This window comes from Spermophilus citellus (genome assembly GCF_964194105.1).
Source record: "Spermophilus citellus genome assembly, chromosome: 9".
Classification (NCBI taxonomy): domain Eukaryota; kingdom Metazoa; phylum Chordata; class Mammalia; order Rodentia; family Sciuridae; genus Spermophilus; species Spermophilus citellus.
The window spans coordinates 116,927,551-116,948,176 of record NC_138191.1 but is presented as its reverse complement, the minus strand read 5'-3'; the positions used below and the strand labels follow the sequence as shown (position 1 = coordinate 116,948,176).

The following is a 20,626-nucleotide window of genomic DNA, read 5'->3' as shown; positions in this document are numbered from 1 at the left end:
AGAATATAGGTCCTATCTGAAACACATCTTACAGGAGATGCTTTTAGCAGAGTACCAGTAGGTTGTAGGCACTTAAAGATGCTTGCTGTGGGCATTGTGATTGTCATTGCTTTGGCCTTTGGGAGGAAGGGCAGCCTTGGCTGGGAGTTTGCGTGGGGAGAGTGGCAGGGATGGTGAATAGGGAATGCTTCTCCCCAGATACTCCCCCAATCCTACACTCTCATTATCCCACATGCATATTCATAAGGGATGGGCTCAGCCCGGCTCTGTAAATGGGTCAGAAGCAGGAAGTAGAGGCCAGTGCAGAAAGAAAGGCCCAGGGGACAGGAGATTCAAAGCAGAAGCACATCTGAGTCCTCATGGATGGGAGGATGGTGAGAGGGGAAAGGGCAAGAATGGATTGGGGGGAAATTAGGGGACACTGAGGGCATGAGGAGGTAAGATTAGAGAACCCGAGGGTGACTAGCCTACGGAGCCGGAGCCTGTTTCCTTTGGGAACTGGGCAGTTGAGTATCTGTCTGGGCAGGGTGATGGGCACAGGGGCATGGACTGAATGACTCCTGCATGATTCTCTCAGAGGACACGGTTTACCTGGTATTGAGTACAAGAACTGAATTCTGAATCCCGGGTTTTTATTGAGGCTCAGAGAGGTTTGGAGACTTGCTGTGGTCACACAGTTACTGACTGTGATATTGTGATTGGAGGTGTGTGAGATAGTAATATTCTGGTCCCATCTAGAAGGTTTGAGACTGGGAGGAAGGCTGACAGGCTGGTCAAAGTGCCAAGCAAAGAAACCTCTTTTATCTCCTTCCTCGTGTCATCTCCTCCATAGCTCCCGAGAGAGTGAGAACAAAACCGATTTCTCTCTGTTTCACAGATGAGAAGCATGCGGCTGAGAGAGGCTGGATCGCCGGGACAAAGCTACACAGTGAGTCTCTGCAGAGTGGCAGGCCCTGCGTGGAGGGTGACAAGGCGGGTGTAAGAGCCTGGATGGCCTCCATCTTGGGCAGGACAATGGCGGCATAGTCCCCTGTTCTGAAAAACTTTATCCTAAAACCAGAGGGCCTAGGGGGAGTAGGTGAACGGGAGCTCGCTCTGGGATGGGAGCGGTGAGGAGGTCTCACTCGGGGCTGCTTGGTGGCATTTCAGGCATAGGGGACTGTTGGGTGGAAGGTGGCTGTGTGGGGGCTGTTTTGGGGTCAGACTGTCATTGCTGCAGAGGGAGGAAACTAGGCTGGTGGGGAAAGTGCCACCCTTCATCCCACAGGCATTCACCGCTGGGCTGGGCTGGGCTCAGGGCAGGACAGCGGGTGGCAGAGATGGGTCAGAGGGTCCATGGGCAGTCCCAAGTTGTGAAGACACTGAGACCAGGAGAGAAATGAAATAATACTGGGCAGGAAAAGGGGTGGGCTAGATCTTATCACCTTTGCTTTCCAAGAGAGTCATAAGCTAGCGGGGACAAGTCTTGGGATCTGAAGCTGTGTGTCCTTGAGCAACAATATCCACAATCCCTGGAGTCACAGCCAGCGTTAGTCAGTGCCCAGTGGGCCTCTCGGGTGCTACTCTACTTCTTTGAGTTTCCGTATCCTTATCTGGAAGTTGGGGTGGGGAATTAATCTACTTGTGTGGGCTGCTGTGAGGATCGAATGGTGCCATGTGGGTAAAAGAGTTTGGCATGGGCTCAAGCTTTGTGATGAGTCCACAGGAAGTTATTTGTGAGGATAGAGGGGAGGCCCGTTGTTCTGGAAGCACCAGCGTAGCAGGGACATACTCACTCCTAGTTGGCCAGGTAGTGGGTTGGAGGTGGTGGCTGTGGTACTCTACCAGGAAGGTATGGTTGTGAATGAAGCTTTGAAAGGGACAAAGTGGGCTAAGGAGAAGGACTTTAAAGAGAAGGGCATCCTGTGGGCCAAAGTGTGGAGGAGGGAAAGTGTAGGCTGTTTGCAGAACAGCACTGGCACAATTAATGGCTAAGCCTGACGCCCTGTGAATCACCCGAGGAAGCAGTCAGGCCAGATCTTTGGCCCCTGGGCCAGCTGTGGGGCACAGACTTCCTTCCCTACCATTACCAGGTCTAGAGCTGGTGGAGGAGAGGGCTGGAGGGTGACTAGGGTAGTTACAGAGCCCTCTGCAGAGTCTCTCACACCTACCCCTGGGGAAACACCTGCTAGGGACGCCCCTCTCCCCGACCTCTTAACGGAGAGTCCAGGGTTTGGGTATCCCTCCAACGTGAGAAACCACTCAGGAGTGGGCTGTGGGGCGTGTGTGGCCCTAGACAAGCTGCTCCAAGTCAGTAGAATTTGAAGAACAGAAAGGGACCTGGCTTGAAAGTGCGAAGCTAACCTCTCAGAAGGGACAGGGATGAGACCGGGCTTCAACATATTCATTAAGCATCTACTACATGTTGTAACAGCTCTGCGAGGCAAGTACCCTCGCTTCATGGCAGGGGAAACTGAGGCTCAGAGAGGCGAGGTGACTTGCCCACGTTTTTTCGTCCAATTATCATTCATCATTCAGCACCACGCGTGGAGCAAAGGCTCTGCGCCAAGGGTCGCGGAGTCAGCGGGACCCCCTCTTGGATTCTGCCTCTAGGGATGACAGCGTCCCGAGGTCACACAGTGGTCTTGGGGGAGCTCAAACTCCGGTCTTTGTCCCGGTCTTTGTCCCAATCATCGTTTTGGACCAGGATTCCAGCCGGGGCCAGAGTTGGGTCGGGTTGCGCTGCCCCCACGGCCCTGGAATCTGCACCTTCCTTTCCGTCCGCTACAGTCCCGCCCCGCGCACCTGCCCCAGGTGAGTCCGGGGAGGCCCCGAGCGCCGCCGGAAAGGGCCGAGCGTCTTCGGCAGGTGGGGCGGGGCGGGGCGGGGCCAGGCGGGCACTGGGAGCCTGACCGGACCCCGAGGCCCGCCGCCGCCGCCGCCGCCGCCACCGCCTCCGCCGCCGCCATGGGCGCCTGCCTGGGCGCCTGCTCCCTGATCGGCTGCGTGAGTGCCCGCCCCGCACTTCTGTCCTGTGTTCTTCCTCCAAGTACTTTCTTCTTTTTCCTTCCTCCAAACTTGTCTTCCTCGGCCGGCCCCCGCCTTCGCGTCCCTCGGGCGCCTTTCTCAGCCCGCGCCCCCAACCACCCGTCCCGGGCAGCGGCGCCGCGACAGCTGGTGTCCCGGCTCGGGTTCCGGGGGGGAGGGGCGGGCCGGGCGGGGAGCGCCCTCGCGGCGCCTCGGGGCACCGGGGAGACTGAGGCCGAGCCCGGCGGAGGGAGCGTCGCGGCCCCCGCCCGGCCTTCCCGCCAACTTGGGGCGATCCTGGGTGCGCCTCTCGTCTGTTTCCCGGACGCTCTGGCTCTTTGTGTGTCCTGCCTCGTCCCTGCCCCTCTCTGCCGGGTGCCCTTCTCAGTCCCTTTGGCGACTAGGTGCCCCTGTCGGTGTGGCTCACTTTGTCCATTGTATTTGCCCGGAACGCGTCTCTAAGCTTCGCGCGTCTGTCTGTCCATCCCTCCCCGTCTCCCTGCGCCCTCGGCTGCTCGGCGCTTTTCGGCTCTCGCTGACTCCGGGCTCTTCCCCAGCCAGCCCTGGACCCTTCCGGAGCTGAGATGGGAGTGGGCTGGGAGGAGACCCCATCCGGCCTCTCTGAGCCGCCCTGGAGCGGGGTGGTGCCAGTTGTCACTGACCATCGAGCCAAACTTTGGACTGGGCAACCCAGGAACTGAGGGAGGTGTGGGTGTGCGTGCCTGGTCACCAGAATTGGAGACCTGGGGGCGGCCAGCGTAGGAGAGGGGCCCTTTCTGATTTCCCCCTTCCAGCCCCCTCTTTCTTCCCTTTCCCCTCATTAAATCTGAGGTTCATTCAGCAGCTCCCTCCCGCTCGGGCCCCACACAAAGAGGGGCGGAGAGAGAGGGGGCGCCTGGCGCTGCTGGAGGAAAGCTCAGAACTTGCCTTCCTTTGTCCCTGATTTGTGTGTGCGAGGAGGGGCGCGTGGGGTGAGCGCTGGGGAGCGACAGATTCACTTGGAAGCCATTTTCTGAGAATGAGCTCGGCCTAGGGAGGCCTTAGAGTGGGTCCCTCGACGCAATTTTCTGTTCTTCTCTGGGCCTCCATTTCCCATCTGTGAAGTGAGTGTGTGAGTGAGTGAGTGTGTGTGTTCACACCCAGGAAGACGGCTCTGCCGGTACCTGCAGTCCCTCCCAGCCCAAAGAATTCAAGGTTGGGGCTGGCCCGGTGGCCTCCTGGTCAGGAAGGAACAGCTTCCCTGAGGGTGACTGGCTTTTCTTCTGGTTCCGCTGGTTGGCACCGGCTTTGCTGTGCTGGGTGGGGCAGGGGATGTTGAGGGGAGCCCTGCTAATCCCCATCCTAGGTCTCCATCTGTAAGTCCAGGATGATGGCAGTGTCGTCCCCCCCCCCCATGCTGTTGGGAATGTTAAATGGTAGATGTGGGGCTGGGCAAGGGTGTGGTGGCGCACACCTGTAATCCCAGTGACTCAGGAGGCTGAGGCAGGAGGATCCCAGTTCAAAGCCAGCTTCAGCAATTTACCAATTCCCTCAGCAACTCAGAGAGACTCTGTCTCTAAATAAAATATGAGATAGGGACTAGGGATGTGGAAGTAGGGATGTGGCTCAGTGGGAAAGCTCCCCTGGGTTCAATCCCCAGCACCAACAAACAAACAAACAAACAAACAAAACCCAACAAGAAAGACGGTAGACATGGAAAGTTCCCAGCACAGCTCTACTCATCTGGTGAGTGCTCACCATGGGTGCCCTTATCACGGAGGGAAGAAGGTGTGTGGAGAACTCCATCTGGAGAGTCTCTGAGTCACAGGATTCAATGCTGAGAGCAGACAGGCCTGCTCAAATCCTCCTTTTATAGACATGGAAACTGCAGCCCAGAGAGGTTAGCTGCTTTGCCTGAGGTTGCACAGTTGGGATTAAAATTTGTTTCCTGGTCCAGGTTTCTGTGCACACCCCCACTCCCTCTCCCGCATCCTGACTGCCTAGGGACAGGGCTGGCCTAGGTAGAATTGGGAGGAAAGTTAGTGTCTAATGTCTGCACAGGACCTGCCCCTCCTTTCAGTGCCCTCCCCTTGGAGTTCTGACCTCTGACACTGTTCTTGGTGCTGTGCTGAGACCGTCACCCATGCCATCCCCCTGGTCCTACCCCCAGCCCTGTGGCACTGATGTCTCATTCTACATGCACCATGCCAATGATGGCCACCATTTACTGTGTCCTTATATAGTCCCAGTGCTCATGGGAAAGAGCTGTCCTGCAGGCCAGCACAGTGATGAGCGAGGCACTTCATAGTCCCATTTCAAAGATGAGAAAGCTGGATCAGAGAGGGCAGGTGGTTCCCCATGGCCACACAGTATTAATTGTACAGTGGGCTCCTACTGGACACCAACATCCTGTTTCAATAGAGTTCCCCTAGGACTGAGGTCCTGAGGGGAGTTTTCCAGGCATCTTAAGGGGACTGTCTTGGGTACACGCATTGGAGAAGACTTCTGTACCCTCCTAGCTGTGACCATCTGCCTCTCTGAGCAATTGCTGGATAGGAGGCGAGTCCAGCCTTGTATGGGCATAAGGTGGGTCCTCCAGAGCTGGGAGTGGCCAGGCAAGTCAGCATGGGTGACAGGATAGTCAGCAAATATCGAGGGAGGGCCGTCCACATGGAGGGACTGTGGAAGGCCGCTAGGGCAGAACAGCTGGACTCAAGTCCTGTTGGCCTCTTCTTGTCTGGAAGGCTGTGGGCAGTCCCTCTGCCCCTCCTTGTCTATGAAGTGGAAAGAACAGTGGTACCTGCTGTTCAGCAGCGTTGCAGGATTAGATGGAACCGAGGTGAAAACCTCAGCATATTTAACACGAAGTCTGCATGCTGTGGCTGCCCCATACGCACCCCAGGGTGGCAGACTGCTCCAGACCACGAGCGAGGAAGTGGTGAGAGGCCCGGCTCTCCAAATGGAGCCTGGGTTTGGAGCCATTGCTTCTGCCCCAGGAGCCCATTTTATAGATGAGGAAACCGAGTCCCACAGAAGGGAGGAGGGACTTGCCTGGGGTCCAACTGTGAGCGGGCAGCCAGGCCAGCACTGGACCTGCATCCTTGGCACTGGGCAGGGGAAGGACGCACGCCTTGAGTGGTTTCAGGCCACCTCTTCCCTGTTGGGGGCTGCCCTGGGGTGGCTCAGCAGCTGTGAATGGTCTGTGAAGGCTTCAGGGTGCATTTTGCCTGGGCCAGTGTTTTTGTTCTTAAATTGCAACAAGCTACACAGGAGATTTACATTTTAGCCTTTTTTTTTTTTTTTTTTTTGTCTTCAAGGAGCTTGTCCTTTGTTTCAACAGAGGTACAGAGTAAAGTTTTTTTTTTTTTTTTTTTTTTTTTTTTTAGTTGTAGATAGACACAATCCCTTTATTTCATTTACTTATTTTTATGTGGTGCTGAGGATAGAATCCAGTGCCTCACATGTGCGAGGGGAGCGCTCTGCCACTGAGCTACACCCCAGACCCCCCCAAAAATGGGTCTTTAACTAATGCAGCCATAATGATACGGATCCCCAGCGAGTGGCATTATCAGAGTTGATAATAGGAAAACAGCCATGTGGGAGAAGCTGCTTCTTAAGTCTGGCTTAAGACAATGGCTCCGGCTCCCCCTCCCTCCTCCCACAGCACTGCATCCCACCCCTGGAGCTGGCCTCTGTTCCGCGGCCAAAGTGATATATCTTTTTTTTTTTTTTTTGTACTGGGGATTGAACTCAGGGGTGCTTAACTACTGAGCCACATCCCCAGCCCTTTTTAGTTTTTATTTTGAGACAGGGTTGCTTAGGGCCTTAATTAGTGTAGAGACTGGCCTTGAACTTGCGGTCCTCCTGCCTGAGCCTCCAGAGCCCCTGGGATTACAGGCATGTGCCACCATGCCCAGCCAAAGTGACATATCTGAAACGCAAATCTGATGTCATTCCTCTTGGCAGTGGTTCCCTATTGCCTAGGGGGTGAAGTTCAGACTCACCTAAGGGACTCTGGCCACCACTTCCGGGAACCATGCCAGATACCCTGGAAATAAAATACTGACTGAATCTGTGTGTGATTCCCCTGGCTAGGACACCCTCCTCCCACTCACCTGGCTGCCTGCTCTCCCAGGAAGCCCCTGCCCCTCCCTTTTTTATTGTGGTGAAATACCTGTAATATAAAATGTCTCATTTTAGTCATTTTATTTTTTAATTTTTTTTTAATTTTTAATATTTATTTTTTAGTTCTCGGCGGACACAACATCTTTGTTGGTATGTGGTGCTGAGGATCGAACCCGGGCCGCGCGCATGCGCTTGAGCCACATCCCCAGCCCGTGAATCTTATTTTTTCATATTTGTAAAATCAACTCCATTGACACATAATTAAATGTTCTCCAGTTGTGTTACCCGCCCTCACCCTCGCCCAGGTGGCGGGGAACCTTCCCTGGTGGACATTCCCTTCTCCGTGTCCCCGCGTTTCCCCGATGAGCAGGAACCTGTCTTGTTTGTGTGGGTGCCCACGACCTGTCCCTGCTCCCGGCCTGGCCTGCCTGACTTGGGAAGGGTCCTTACGGGAGCTGTCAGAGGTGGGGAGAAGGGTCCAGGGGACCAACCTGGCTCTGGCAGCTGGGGCTGCTTCTGCCTCCCCTCCCCCTGGTCCCTGGTTGCTGATTGGGCCTTCAAGTCCCGGGTCTCAGGTGTCAGGAACACCTGGATTGGGATCGCTTAAGAACTGGAGCGGATTGAAAGGTCAAACTCCCTGAAACTGGGACGGCTTTTCTTGTCTCACCTGTCGCAGGTTGAAAGGTCATGAGCGGTGTCAGGTCCCCAGGTCCTCAGGGCACGTGGGTTTCCGAGTTGAGTGCTGTTGGCCTGGGATTCCTGTGGCCGTGGAGGGATGGTCTTCTTCTCGGCTCTTGGGCAGCACACAGATCCCTCAGCTTGCTTGCTGGGTGACCTTGCTCTGTCACCTTTTTGAGTCTCTGTTTCCCCATATGTAACCGGGAAGTTGTCACACACCTCGTACTGTCAGTGAGGCTGATGTAGATGAAGTGCTTGCCACCGCGCCTGCTGCTGAGTAGCCCCTCAGAGGCGGTGGCTGTCACTTGGGTTACTTGAATCGCAGTGCTTTTATTGACTTGCTACGTGACCTCAGGTGAGTTTCTTAACCTCTCTGGTCTCAGTGTCCAGCTCTGTAAAATGGTATTCATAGCCCTCCGTCTGATAACCAGGAGACTCCTGTGGCCCACAGAACACTGCCCCGGGTTATGCTCACCCCCTGGCTCCCCAAATACGGCCATGGACGGCAGGGCTTGTGGCAGCAGCTCAGGGTGTAGCCAGGAGTTGCTGGGAGGGGGCATTCCCCAGCCATCCAAAGTGGCACCTATGCTGTACCTGGCCTTGTGGGTGACAGAGAAGGGAAAGGAGGGCTTCCAGGGGTGTCATCAAAGGGGCAGAGGGAGGCAGCTCCACCCAGCTGAGGGTGCCCCGGGCTGTGCCCATCCAGACCAGAAGGGGTGGAGGGAGCCTCAGGGCCGGGCCCTTCAGCCTGCTCTCTGCCGAGCTCATCTCCCGGGCAAGGTTGTTCCTGTCCCTCTGCCTTCGACACTGAGCCCGGTGGCACTTGGAATGCAGCTAGTCCTGTGCGTGGCTGCCACCCTGCGTGGTCCTGCCAGCCCGGCCACACGGCCACTTGCTGCCCTCACCTGCAGCTCAGGCGGCCTCCCCAGGGGGCCCCGGGGGCCTTCTTCCTCCTGCCCCTCAGCTCTCAGCTAAAAGGCGCCCTCTTCAAGGCGCCCTTCCCCGACCTGCCACCCCGTTGGTACTCATGGCAGCGGGTACTTCTTGTCGCCACCCAGCAGGACGCGGCTCTGGCTCTTAGACACCTGGGTGAGGACTCAGGGGGAGAGGTGGCCAGGAGGCTGGAGGCGGGTCCCCCTCAGGGGCCAGCTGGGAGGGGTGTGGCCTCCGCTGTCCCTGGGAAATTTCAGCCGCCAGAGCTGGGGTCCCCTGGGCACAGGCAGGGGACTCCAGAAGGGAAGGATTATGCCGCCACCTGTTGTCCCAAACTGGTGCAGCGCTAGGGCCGGAGTTTCCATTGGTTCATTCATCCGATGCTTACTCTGCGCCGGTGTTTTTGGGTTTTTGAGCCGAGTTTGCTTCTGGCCAAACACTTAGGACACTCAGCAGAGAGCCCCCGAGGCCTACTGTGTGCCAGGCACTGTTTGGCCCCGGTAATAGCACCCTGTGCGCACAGCGGGCGAACTCCATGCTCGGGGCTGGGGTTGCGGCTCAGGGGCAGAGCGCCTGCTTGGGTGAGGCCCTGGGTTCGAGTCTCAGCACCACATATAAGTAAATAAGATAAAGGTCCATTGACAACAGAAATATATAAATACATAAACACGCTCTGCGAGCAGGGGAAGCAGAGGAGTAGATCTAGGCCTATCAGGATGCAGAAGGTCCTGTGGGGACAAAATAAGGGACAGGAAAAGGAAGCCCAAGGGCAGGGGTACAATTTTAAATCCTGGTTTGTTCTCACATTTTTCCTGTGAGAAGTAGGTACTGTTAATGATTCCTGTTTTATAGAAGAGGAAACAAGTTCAGAGAGGTTGAGTGAGTTGTATAAAGTCACACAGAGCTGGCTTTTTCCTTTTTTTTTTGTGCCACTTCCCCGACTTAAGTTAGAAACTCTGACCCCAGTCCCCCCCCCCCCCCGCCCCCGTCTCTCTCTTGGTGTGGCACTGGATTGGACCCAGGGTTGCTCTACCACCCAGCTACATCCCCGGCTCTTTTCAATCTTTTGAGACAGTGTCTCACTAAATTGTCAAGCTTGGCCTCGAACTTGCAATCCTCCTGCCTCAGCCTCTTGAGTCACTGGGATGACAAGCCCATGCCACCCCACCTGGCTCCAGCTCTCTTACCAAAGCCACAGTGGTGCGTGAGATGGATCCAGGTTGGCTCTGGCTCCTGTGGCCCTGGTGGCCCGGCGTGGCTCCCCCCTGCAGCTTAGATGGGTATCGTCAGGGAAGAGCGCGGTGCTGCCCAGCTTGGTGCAGATGCGGAGCCCCCGACAGTCGGGTGGTGGGTGCCGCCGACGCGGGGTGGTGAGTGACAGCGCCCTCCCGCCCCGCAGGCCTCCTGCCTCTGTGGCACGGCTCCCTGCCTCCTGTGCGGCTGCTGCCCCGCCAGCCGCAACTCCACGGTGAGCCGCCTGGTCTTCACGGGCTTCCTGTTCCTGGGCGTGCTGGTGTCTGTCATCATGCTGAGCCCCGGCGTGGAGAGTCAGCTGCACAAGGTGAGCCCCAGGGCGCCCGGCCTGGCTCAGGACAGGCCTCAGCAGTCACCGAGTGGGGACAGGACGCCAGGCGCCCGCCCCTGTGAGCTGGGGAGTCCTGTTCGTCATAAGCTGTGGTCCCCTTGGGAAATGCTGGGATCACTGTTGTCCCTTAGACAGCTGGCCCCGGGGACACTCTGCTCCCCTTCAGTGCTGAAGCGGGGGGCTGAGGCCAGTGGCGGGCACACCCCGGTGTCCAGGCTGCTCCCTGGACTGAGTCTGTAGCGGCTGGGCCACAGCTGTTTTCCCCAAGACGCTGTGACTCCGAGCCAGGTGGCGGGAGGCCACACTGGGAAACCCCACAGTGCGTCCCTGGGCCCTGCCGGGTGATCTCGGAAAAGCACGCAGCCAGGAACAAGCTGTGAGGGACCAGCCCCGGGCTCCGGCTGGGCTCCCGCATCCCTCCTGCGCCCTGGGTGGGCTCAGGCTGCTCTCTGTCCCCACAGCTGCCCTGGGTGTGTGAGGAGGAGGCGGGGAACCCCATTGTCCCTCAGGGCCACATCAACTGTGGCTCCCTGCTGGGCTTCCGCGCTGTCTACCGCATGTGCTTCTCCACCACGGCCTTCTTCTTCCTGTTCACCCTGCTCATGATGTGTGTGCGCAGCAGCCGGGACCCCAGGGCTGCCATCCAGAACGGGTGAGAGGGCCCGCACCCGCGCACCCTGCCACTCTCCCCCAGCACCCTTCTCCTTCTCTGCCTGTTCCCGGGATCTCGAGACCCTGCCCTCAGACTCGGGAGTCACTGAAGCCAGGGCTCATAGCACAGAGAACAGCTCATTTAGTTATACCTGTTTTTCAGATAGGGGAAGAAAGCTCAGAAAGGGCTTGAGGTCACACAGCACTGTAGTGACGCAGTTGGCTAGAGCCTGGTCAACGATGCTCACTGCTTGGGTTTTCCCTCGCTGCCCCTCAGGGCTTTTCCTAGGGGCAGGACAGGCTTTCTGTGCCCATCAGATAGTCCCCCTTCACCTCTCCCAAGGTCTGTTCTTCGGGAGCAGGGTTCTAGGGCCAGGCCTGGTCTGGCTTCTGAAGTCTGTGCCCAGCTCAGCTTCCTGTCCGTTCCCCACTGCAGGTTTTGGTTCTTTAAGTTCCTGGTCCTCGTGGGCATCACCGTGGGTGCCTTCTACATCCCTAGTGGCTCCTTCTCCAAGAGTAGGTGGCTGGGGGGACCTTGGAGGGTTGGCAGGGAGTGGCAGGACTGCGGGGCTTCAGGTGGGGGAGCTTGGTGGGGCTGCTCTTTGCCCTGGCCCCCTGAGCCCAGGCTGCTGGGTCGCCCCATGGGACAGTACTAACACCCGGCTTCCTGGCCTTTGGGCAGCTTGGGGGGTGGGGAGCCCGGCCCCTGATCCCTACTCTGCCATGCATCTCTGCAAGGCTAGGCTCCCCGGAGGCAGGGACTCTGCTTCTTAAAGTCCCCAGTGCAGGATATGGCACGAGGGACAACTGAACAAAGAGTGAGAGGGAGGCGCGGCTGTCCCTGTGGCCTGTCCCGTGGCCTCACCCCGCCCCCCCACGCAGTCTGGTTCTACTTTGGCGCCGTGGGCTCCTTCCTCTTCATCCTCATCCAGCTGGTCCTGCTCATCGACTTCGCACACTCCTGGAACCAGCGGTGGCTGTGCAAGGCTGAGGAGTGCGACTCCCGCGCCTGGTACGCAGGTCAGTGCCGCCCGCTGCTCGGGCCTGGAGTCGGTGGCGCCTGGGGGGAGGGGGAGGGCTACCAGGGCCTGGGGCTCGGGGGGGCAGTGGAGGAGAGCTCAGGGCTGCGGCCACAGCAGGCCACAGATGATGCCCTTTTGGTGGTGCCCAGACGGAGCTTCAAGGGACAGCTGGTCCCTGCGGCCCTGGGAGCAGAAGGAGCCCCTGTCAGGTCCCTGTGGGTCCTGAGCCGTCGAGTGCTCCCAGGTGCTGGGCCCCGCCAAGCCTGCTGCTCAGTGCGCTTTAACCACTGCGCTGACGGGTGATCAGGCAAGGCCGCCTCGAGCCAGCTCAGGCAGTCACCCGGAGGCCCCTGGAAGACACTGAATGAGGACATGGCCCAGCGGGGAGGCTGCCTGCTGCCGCCTGAGTCGCTCCTGCCCTCCTCCCAGGCCTCTTCTTCTTCACCTTCCTCTTCTACGCGCTCTCCATCGCGGCCGTGACGCTGATGTTCATCTACTACACCCAGCCCGGAGACTGCCATGAGGGCAAGGTCTTCATCGGCCTCAACCTCACCTTCTGTGTCTGCCTGTCCATTGTCGCTGTCCTGCCCAAGGTCCAGGTGAGCCTGCCGTCGGCCCCGTGGCAGGAGGGACTCCTGTAGAAACCCAGGTTCCGGGCAGGCCCCGACCTGGAGAGCGTGGGCTCCAGAGGCAGCATCTCCCATCTCATGCTGGGTGTCCTTGGGAAAGTGCTGTAACCTCTCTGTGCCTGTCTTTCCTCAAATGTAAAATGGGAATAATAACACCTCAGGACTGAAAGGGAGCCGTGCCTGGCATCGTAGGGGACCATCAGACATTAGCTGTTGGAGTGATTGATGTCATTTTTTTTTTTTTTTTTGTTTTCATGCAAATTGGAAGACCATCAGGAAGGGATAGTGACTGGTGATTCCTGGATGGTCCAAGAGATGGTGCTGGGGGGAAATTCCAGTGTCCCACCTCAGACTCTCTGAGACAGTGGGTGGGGGCTCCCAGCATATGTGTCCTTCACAGACTGTCTCTGGACCCCCTTGGGCATACCTCACAGTTGGGGTCTCAGCACACCAGGGGTTTCCGAGCTAGCTTGGGTGGTCTCTGTGTGTCTTCAGCAGAAAGGCTGAGAACCTCTTTTCTGCTCAGAGCCTCCATTTGTGTGACAAAGTTGAAGCCCAGAGAGGGAGACACTGTATCCAGAGCACACAGCAACCAGCATTCATTCAGCAAATACCTTATTTATTTATTTATTTAGTATGGGGTTGAACCCAGGGTCTCACTAAGTTGCTGAGGCTGATCTTGAACTCATAATCCTCCTGCCTCCGGTTCCCAAGTCTCTGGGATTACAGGTGTGCACCACTGTGCCTGGCTTTTCAGGCTCACTGCTAAGTATTTTGGATACAGCTGCCAGGAATAGGAGGAATGATACAGTAGCTATAAGTTAATGACATCTGTCATGTATGTCATTTGGTCCTCACATCATCATTATCCCTACTTTATAGACAAGGAAACACAGGCTTAAAGAAGTAAAGAGGCCAGGCATGATGGTACAACCCTGTAATCCCAGTCACACGGGAGGCTGAGGCAGGAGGTTGGCAAGTTTGAGGCCAGCCTCAACAATTTAGCAAGATTCTTTCTCAAAATACAAGGGCTGGGGGGCTGGGGTTGTGGCTCAGCGGTAGCACATTTGTCTGGCATGTGTGAGGCACTGGATTCGATTCTCAGCACCACATATAAATAAATAAAATAATAGTCTATCGGGCTGGGGATATGGCTCAAGCGGTAGTGCGCTCGCCTGGCATGCGTGCGGCCTGGGTTTGATCCTCAGCACCACATACAAACTAAGATGTTGTGTCCGGTGAAAACTAAAAAATAAATATTAAAAAAAATAGTCTATCAACAACTAAAAAAAAAATGTTGAAAAAAAATACAAGGGCCAGGTACCATGGCACATGTCTATAATCCCAGCTGCTCTGGAGTCTGAGGCAAGAGGTTCACAAGTTCAAGGCCAGCCTCAGCAACTTAATGAGTTCCCAAGCAACTCAGTGAAGCCCTGTCTCAAAATAAAATACAAAAAAGGGGCTGGGGATGTGGCTCAGTGGTTAAGCGCCCCTGGGTTCAATCCCTGGCATCTAAAACAAAACAAGGAGTGGGTACAGCAGGGGTGAAGGCCCTGGGGCAGGAGAGGGTTGGCCGGTCTGGGGATGGAGAGGCCATCGTGGCTTGTATGCTGGGCCTGGAGGAGAAGGCTGGCACACCAGGGAGGCTGGTTGGCAGTGCCACCCTGAAGGGTTTTCAGAAGGGAGGGGGCTGGGTGATCTGAGGAGTGAGGCATGTGAAGAGGAGGGAGAATTAGAACCCTACTTCTGGAAGTGAGGGTGCTGAGGGACCTGGCTGGTGTGTTTTCCCAATGTGGGGTGGGTGGGCCTCCCAGGGCGGGGGATTCCTGAGGTCCCCTAGTTGGTGAGAATGGTCTAGGTAGGCTTGGGTGTCCCTAGTCTGGCAGGGGACTTACCGATGACGGCCTTCCGCAGGATGCCCAGCCCAACTCGGGGCTGCTGCAGGCCTCCGTCATCTCGCTCTACACCATGTTTGTCACCTGGTCCGCCCTCTCCAATGTCCCTGGTGAGTATGGAGCCAGGTTCGAGGAGGCCTGGCCTTGTTGCTGGACCACAGTGGCATGCCAGGGAGCTGGGGATCCTCACAGGTGACAGGGACACGTGGCTGCAGCCCATCCTGAGACTGGGTCCTCAGGGAAGTGGGCGCCCACCGGCTCCCGGAGTTGACTCTGTCACTGTGTGTGCCGAGTGCTGTCTGCTGCTGGGCCCTGGCTGGTGGGTTGGGTTTCTGTCTTTCCAACTGTCTACCCATCCTCAGGGCCACCGGGCTTCCCAGCGGCTCAGGGGGTGGAGGGTGACTGTGCCCCCCTTCCTAGACCAGAAGTGCAACCCTCACTTGCTGACCCGCTTGGACAACGCCACGGTCCTGGCAGGCCCCGAGGGCTACGAAAGCCAGTGGTGGGACGCCCCCAGCATCGTGGGCCTCATCATCTTCATCCTGTGCACCCTCTTCATCAGGTATGACGGGGTCCAGTCTCCGGGGAGTGGTCATGTGGGGGGCCAGAAGTGAGGAGGACCTGGGAACCCCACACCTAACTGGAAGGCGCCGCGAGCCAGCCGCACTCCCAGCTCCTGCCTTGGTGGAGTCTGAGCATGCGCAGCAGGAGAGGGCAGCAGAAGTGGGCCGGGCCCCGCCTCCCGGGCCCCGCCTCCCGGGCCCCGCCTCCCGGGCCCCGCCTCCCGGGCCCCGCCTCCCGGGCCCCGCCTCCCGGGCCCCGCCTCCCGGGCCCCGCCTCCCGGGCCCCGCCTCCCGGGCCCCGCCTCCCGGGCCCCGCCTCCCGGGCCCCGCCTCCCGGGCCCCGCCTCCCGGGCCCCGCCTCCCGGGCCCCGCCTCCCGGGCCCCGCCTCCCTTGTTCTGCGCACAGCAACCAGCATTCATTCAGCAAATACCTTATTTATTTATGTATGTATTTATTTATTTAGTACTGGGGTTGAACAGCAGGCCCAGGCTCCATTTCTTCCCTGCCATGTGACTTGGGCAAGTGGCTTAATCTTTCTGAGCCTCATTTTCCTCCTCAGTAAGAGGAGGACGGTGCTGTCCGTGGTGGAGGAGCTGACTGTAGTCTCCTCATCTGCCCCGAGAGGGCAACTCATGCTGAAGTTCACACAGCAACTTTTTATTCTTTTAATTTATTTTATTTATTTTTTTGGCACTAAGGATTAAACCCAGGGGTGCTTCACTGCTAAGCTACATCCCAGCCCTTTTTATTTTTTATTTTTATTTTAAATTTTTTTTTAGTTGGCGTAAGTTGCGGCTCAGCGGTAGCGGGTTCGCTTAGCACGTGCAAGGCTCTGAGTTCAATCCTCAGCACCACATAAAAATAATTAAATAAAGGTATTGTGTCCAACTACAACTAAAAAATAAATATTTAAAAAAAATATTTTTTTAGTTGTTGATGGACCTTCATTTTCATTTATTTATATGTGGTGCTGAGAATCAAATCCAGTGCCTCACACATGATAGGCAAGTGCTCTACCACTGAGCCACAACCTCAACCCTATTTTTTATTTTGAAACAGAGTCTGGCTGAGTTACTTAGTTACTAAGTTGCTGAGGCTGGCCTGGCACTGGCAATTCTCCTGCCTCAGCCTCCGGAATCACAGGGATTACAAGCTTGTACCATTGTGCCCAGCTACACAGCAACTTATTAAAAGGAACATATTAGAAGCGCTTATTAGTGTGGGCTCTGGAGCTTGCCTGCCTGCCTTTGAATTTGGCCCTGCCACATGCTAGCTCTATAATCTTAGGCAAGTCATTTACCCTCTCTGTGCCTCAGTTTCCTTATCTACAAAATAGGGATAAAAATAGTACCTACCTCATTGGATTGTTGAAGGTTGGTGTCATGAGTTATTGTGTATACAGCAGTATAAAAGACCAATATGAAGGAACTTGGCAAGCAGCAGGTGCAAAAGAAGTGTTCTCTGTTGTTCTAACTCTCTGACATTTGCACAGCTGGGTGGAGTGAGCGGCTGCTTTGTAAGGCTCTGGGTCATAATGTCAGCACCTTCGAATTCTGCAAACTCTCGCCCAGCCCAGCACTTCCCCAGGCACCCCTGCGCTCCGCTCTCGGGAGGATCCCTGGGCTCTGCCCCTCTGCCTCACCTTCTCCCGGCAGGCCTCCGTGCTTTGAGGTTGTTGCAGTTTGTTTTGTTTTAACCTTTTCACAACATTTTCTCCGAGTCCTGCCAGGGCAGTCCACGCTCCTCTCTTCTCCATCACAATCCATCCCGTGTAACCTGGAAAGTTAACGAAGTCTCTTTTGTAGATGGGGAGACCATGACTCAGGGAGGAGGAGCTGCTTGTCAGAGGCCGTGAACACACAGTGGCCCGGAACATCCGCTGCCAAGCGGCAGTGGTGGCCCAGAGGACCAGGACTACCCAGAGTCTCTGCCCAGCTCCGGTGGCCCGGGCCTGGCTCTCCTGCATTGGATGCCCACGCGAGAGCTGGGGTCTGGGCTCTGGAGGCTCACCAGGGGAGATTCCCAGTTCCATGGGGCAGGGCTGAATCCAGCTCCTCCTTCTTTTTAGGGATTGAACCTGGAGGCATTCTGTCAATGAGCTAAATTCCCTGTCCTTTTTATTTTTTCTTCTTGAGACAGGCTCTCACTAAATTGTTCAGTGGGCCTTGAGCTTGCATCTTCCTGTCTCAGCCCCCAGAGTGGCTGGGATTACAAGCATGAACCAGTATACCTGGCCTTTTTACCTTTTTTTCCAGAATATGAGTTGGGTTTTCAAAATTGTATGTCTTGAACCACTAAATTTTGTCTTAACAAAAGTCCTCATTGTAGAAAAGCAGTGACAGCCAGGTGTGCTGGTAGGCACCTGTAATTCTAGTGACCCAGGAGATTGAGCAGGAGGATTGTAAATTGGAGGCCAACTTCAGTAATTTAGCAAGACCCTGTCTTAAAATGAAATAAAAAGGGCTGGGGGTGTATTTCAGAGGTGGACCCCTGATGGGTTCAATCCTCAGTACCCAAAAGAAAAAAGAGAGAGAGAGAACAAAAGCAATGACATATAATCATTCTGTGATTGTCATTTTCTTCTTTTAGTGTAAACGTGAAGGAAAGGGAGCAAATGATTGATTACCTGAGACCAATAAAAGCATTGTTAATTATTAACATCAAAACCCTGGTGCCGTGGCTTGCAGCACTAGAAACTCAATACATGTTTGTGGAAGTAGCAAATGGGCAGGCATAATTGTATTGACTGTTTATTTAGCTCATGCTCTGCACCAGGATGGTGCCAGGGGCTGTTCATCTTTATTTCATTTAATCCTCCTAGCAACTCTATGAGGGAAGTACAGATGAGGCATCAGAGGCTCAGAGAGGTTAAGTATCTTGCTCAGTGTCACAGAGGGAGTTGGTCTAGAGTTGAGAGTCAAAACAGCTTATTAACTTCCAGGCCCAGACCATCGGGTCACTGGCCTCTGGAGCTCTGAGACCCTCTGTCTGGGGTTGTGAGCAGTGCCATGGCTCACAGGGCCACCCTGCTACCTGTATGCCCACCTTGCAGCGGCCCTGACTCCACCTTCCTCTCTCCCTGACAGTGTGCGCTCCTCAGACCACCGGCAGGTGAACAGTCTGATGCAGACAGAGGAGTGCCCTGCCGGGCCGGAGGTCATGCAGCAGCAGCAGCAGATGGAGGTCTGTGAGGGCCGGGCCTTCGACAATGAGCAGGACGGTGTCACCTACAGCTACTCCTTCTTCCACTTCTGCCTGGTGCTGGCCTCCCTGCACATCATGATGACGCTCACCAACTGGTACAGGTGTGCACAGCCTGGCGGGCAGGTGCCCAGGGAGTGGTGCCATGTGCCCCATCTCCTCTGTTCCCTCACTGGGTGTCCCTGATGCCTGCTCAAGGCCGGGGGCATCTGGTGTCTGCCCTGCCCTGTCCCAGTTTCCCTGCTGGTGCCTCAGTGTGCCCAGCTCCTGTGGCTTCCCCAAGTGATGGGGTGGGTGTCACAGGAGGGGGGGCATCACAGGAGCGGGGGCTGGGCCTGTGCAGGGCCATGGGGTTTCAAATCAGGGCGGACCATGGAGTCAGATTTGGGATTCATGGCTGGAGGTCAGGGTTAGGGTAGGACCAGAAGCACAGGTGCAGGTTAGGAGTAAGAGTGGTGGCATCTAGAGCTGGGGAAGGGCCTCTGGAGTTGCACCTGGTCTCCATCACTCGGCACTGTTGCAGTGGCGTCACACACCATACTGGGTATAGGGGTCTGGAGCCCACAGCTGGGATTGAAGCTGCAGAATCAAGGAGCTAAGATCAGGGTGATAAGGTCAGGGGTCAGGTGAGCTGAGTCAAGTTGAGCCGTCAGGACTAAGGTCAGTCCCAAGGTCAGGGGCTGGGAATGAGGTCAGAGAGTTGGGATCACACGTCAGACACCAGCAGTCTGGTCAAGGTCTAGGACTGGGGTCGACACCGGAGTCGAGGTTGGTGCAAGGCCAAGAGCCTAGTGCAGGGTCATGAGGCCAAGTGTCTAAAGCGTCAGAGGCAGCATAAGAGCCAGCATGAAGCCAGGTGTCACAGCTGGGTCGTCAAGTCAGGGAATGGGACCAAGGGCACAGATGGGGCCAGGCTCACGAGGAATATGGTGTGTTCCAGACCCGGAGAGACGCAGATGATGGTCAGCACGTGGACTGCCGTGTGGGTGAAGATCTGCGCCAGCTGGGCAGGGCTGTTCCTCTACCTGTGGACCCTGGTGGCCCCCCTGCTCCTGCCCAACCGTGACTTCAGCTGAGGCAGTCCCCGGAGCCTCCCCACTTCGTGCCTCAGGGCTCACCGACAGCCACCCTGCCGCCTCCCCACCCACCCTCCTCCAGGCCTGGCCCGAGTGGCTGTCCTCCAGTCCTAGTGCCCTCAGGGTCCAGGAAGCACCGAGCTCACACCTGTGCCCCACCTGGCCACCACCCTGGGTCACAGAGCCGCCTCTTCCTTCCCTGACCCCAGTGACCCAGGGTCACCCTGGGGACAAAACATCCCCTTGTTCCCAGGCTGCCCAGAGGGGACTTAAGGGGAGAGCAGCTCAGAGCTGTTCAAAGGGCAGTGAGCACGCGCCATCTTGGGTGCCTGGCACCGAGGCCGGTGTTCCTGCGCGTTATCCCCTTCCTGGACCATGTGCCTTATGAGTCTCTAAGACTTTGCCCAATAAACACGCCCAAGTGTGTGCCTTCCTACAGCCTGTGCTCCTCACCCTTGCAGCTGGGTCTGTCACCTCTGCAGTCCGGTGGGGCTGGGACTGGAAAGTCAGGGCTGAGGGACGAGGGGAGAACCCAGGGTGCAGGGTGGCAAGGAAGGAGGGCCAGGCCAGGGCCTTGGACAAAGGGAGTGTGGGGGCCAGACAAGGGGAGCCAGGAGGCAGTAGGACCAGCAGGGACCCTTCATGAGGACAGGGAGGCCATGTGGAGAGCCATGTGGGGAAGCCGAGCGGAGCGGGGTGCTGAGGAGAGCCCCGGGCCTAGCTTGCTTTTTCTTCATAGCTGTTTCACTGTGTGTTGTGGGTAGCTTAGTTGCTCTCTCTGGTTTCCATCAAAGGGCACCAGCAGCTGGTCTGTAAACTGTAAAGCACTGTGCACTCATGTACAGTGTGTGCTTAACAAGTGACAGTCCTGACCCTCTTCTCTCTCTCTTGCCTCCCTCATAAAGGCTGGAGAAACCAACTCCTCACTTTGTAGCTTCCCTGAGAATTGAAGGTGGGCACCTGACCACAGTTGGGTTAATCAGATCTAAGTAGAAATGCTAAGGAGCATTTCCAGGGAGCATCTGCTTTCCTGTTACAAGGCACAACTGGCTCCCACTTTACTTAACACAAAATGATGTCTGGAGCTGCAGCAGCCCTTTTTGAACAACGAGGCTACAAACCTGTGGGTGAGAAATCAACATAGCGAGGATGGCCATTTAGACAAACGGGCTGCAGCCTTGACCCACCTTGGAGCTGCACTAGCTCTGCTGTGCCTGGCCCTACACTTGTCACCCAAGCAGAACAAGCCCGAGTGTACTTCAGCCCCTGTTAATTGAGTTTG

The 20,626-nt window shown here is 56.4% G+C and overlaps 1 protein-coding gene across 5 annotated transcripts; it reads left to right on the top strand.

Moving 5' to 3' along the window:
* Window positions 1–877: 877 nt before the first annotated feature.
* Window positions 878–19,782, top strand: SERINC2 (serine incorporator 2; the record flags this gene model as incomplete). 5 transcript variants are annotated; one of them, XM_081306918.1, is made up of 10 exons in its annotated part: window positions 878–928; window positions 10,121–10,282; window positions 10,768–10,958; window positions 11,394–11,473; window positions 11,840–11,977; window positions 12,409–12,578; window positions 14,523–14,613; window positions 14,924–15,065; window positions 18,154–18,372; window positions 19,209–19,782. In XM_081306918.1, 10 exons carry the CDS (start codon window positions 878–880, stop codon window positions 19,342–19,344), a joined length of 1,380 nt encoding a protein of 459 aa, XP_081163044.1. In that variant the 3' UTR covers window positions 19,345–19,782. The 5 variants fall into 5 exon arrangements, with proteins under 5 accessions (XP_081163044.1, XP_081163045.1, XP_081163048.1 ...); XM_081306919.1 differs by lacking the exon at window positions 878–928 and adding an exon at window positions 2,834–2,985; XM_081306920.1 differs by lacking the exon at window positions 878–928 and adding an exon at window positions 2,887–3,028.
* Between the last annotated feature and the right edge of the window lie 844 nt (window positions 19,783–20,626).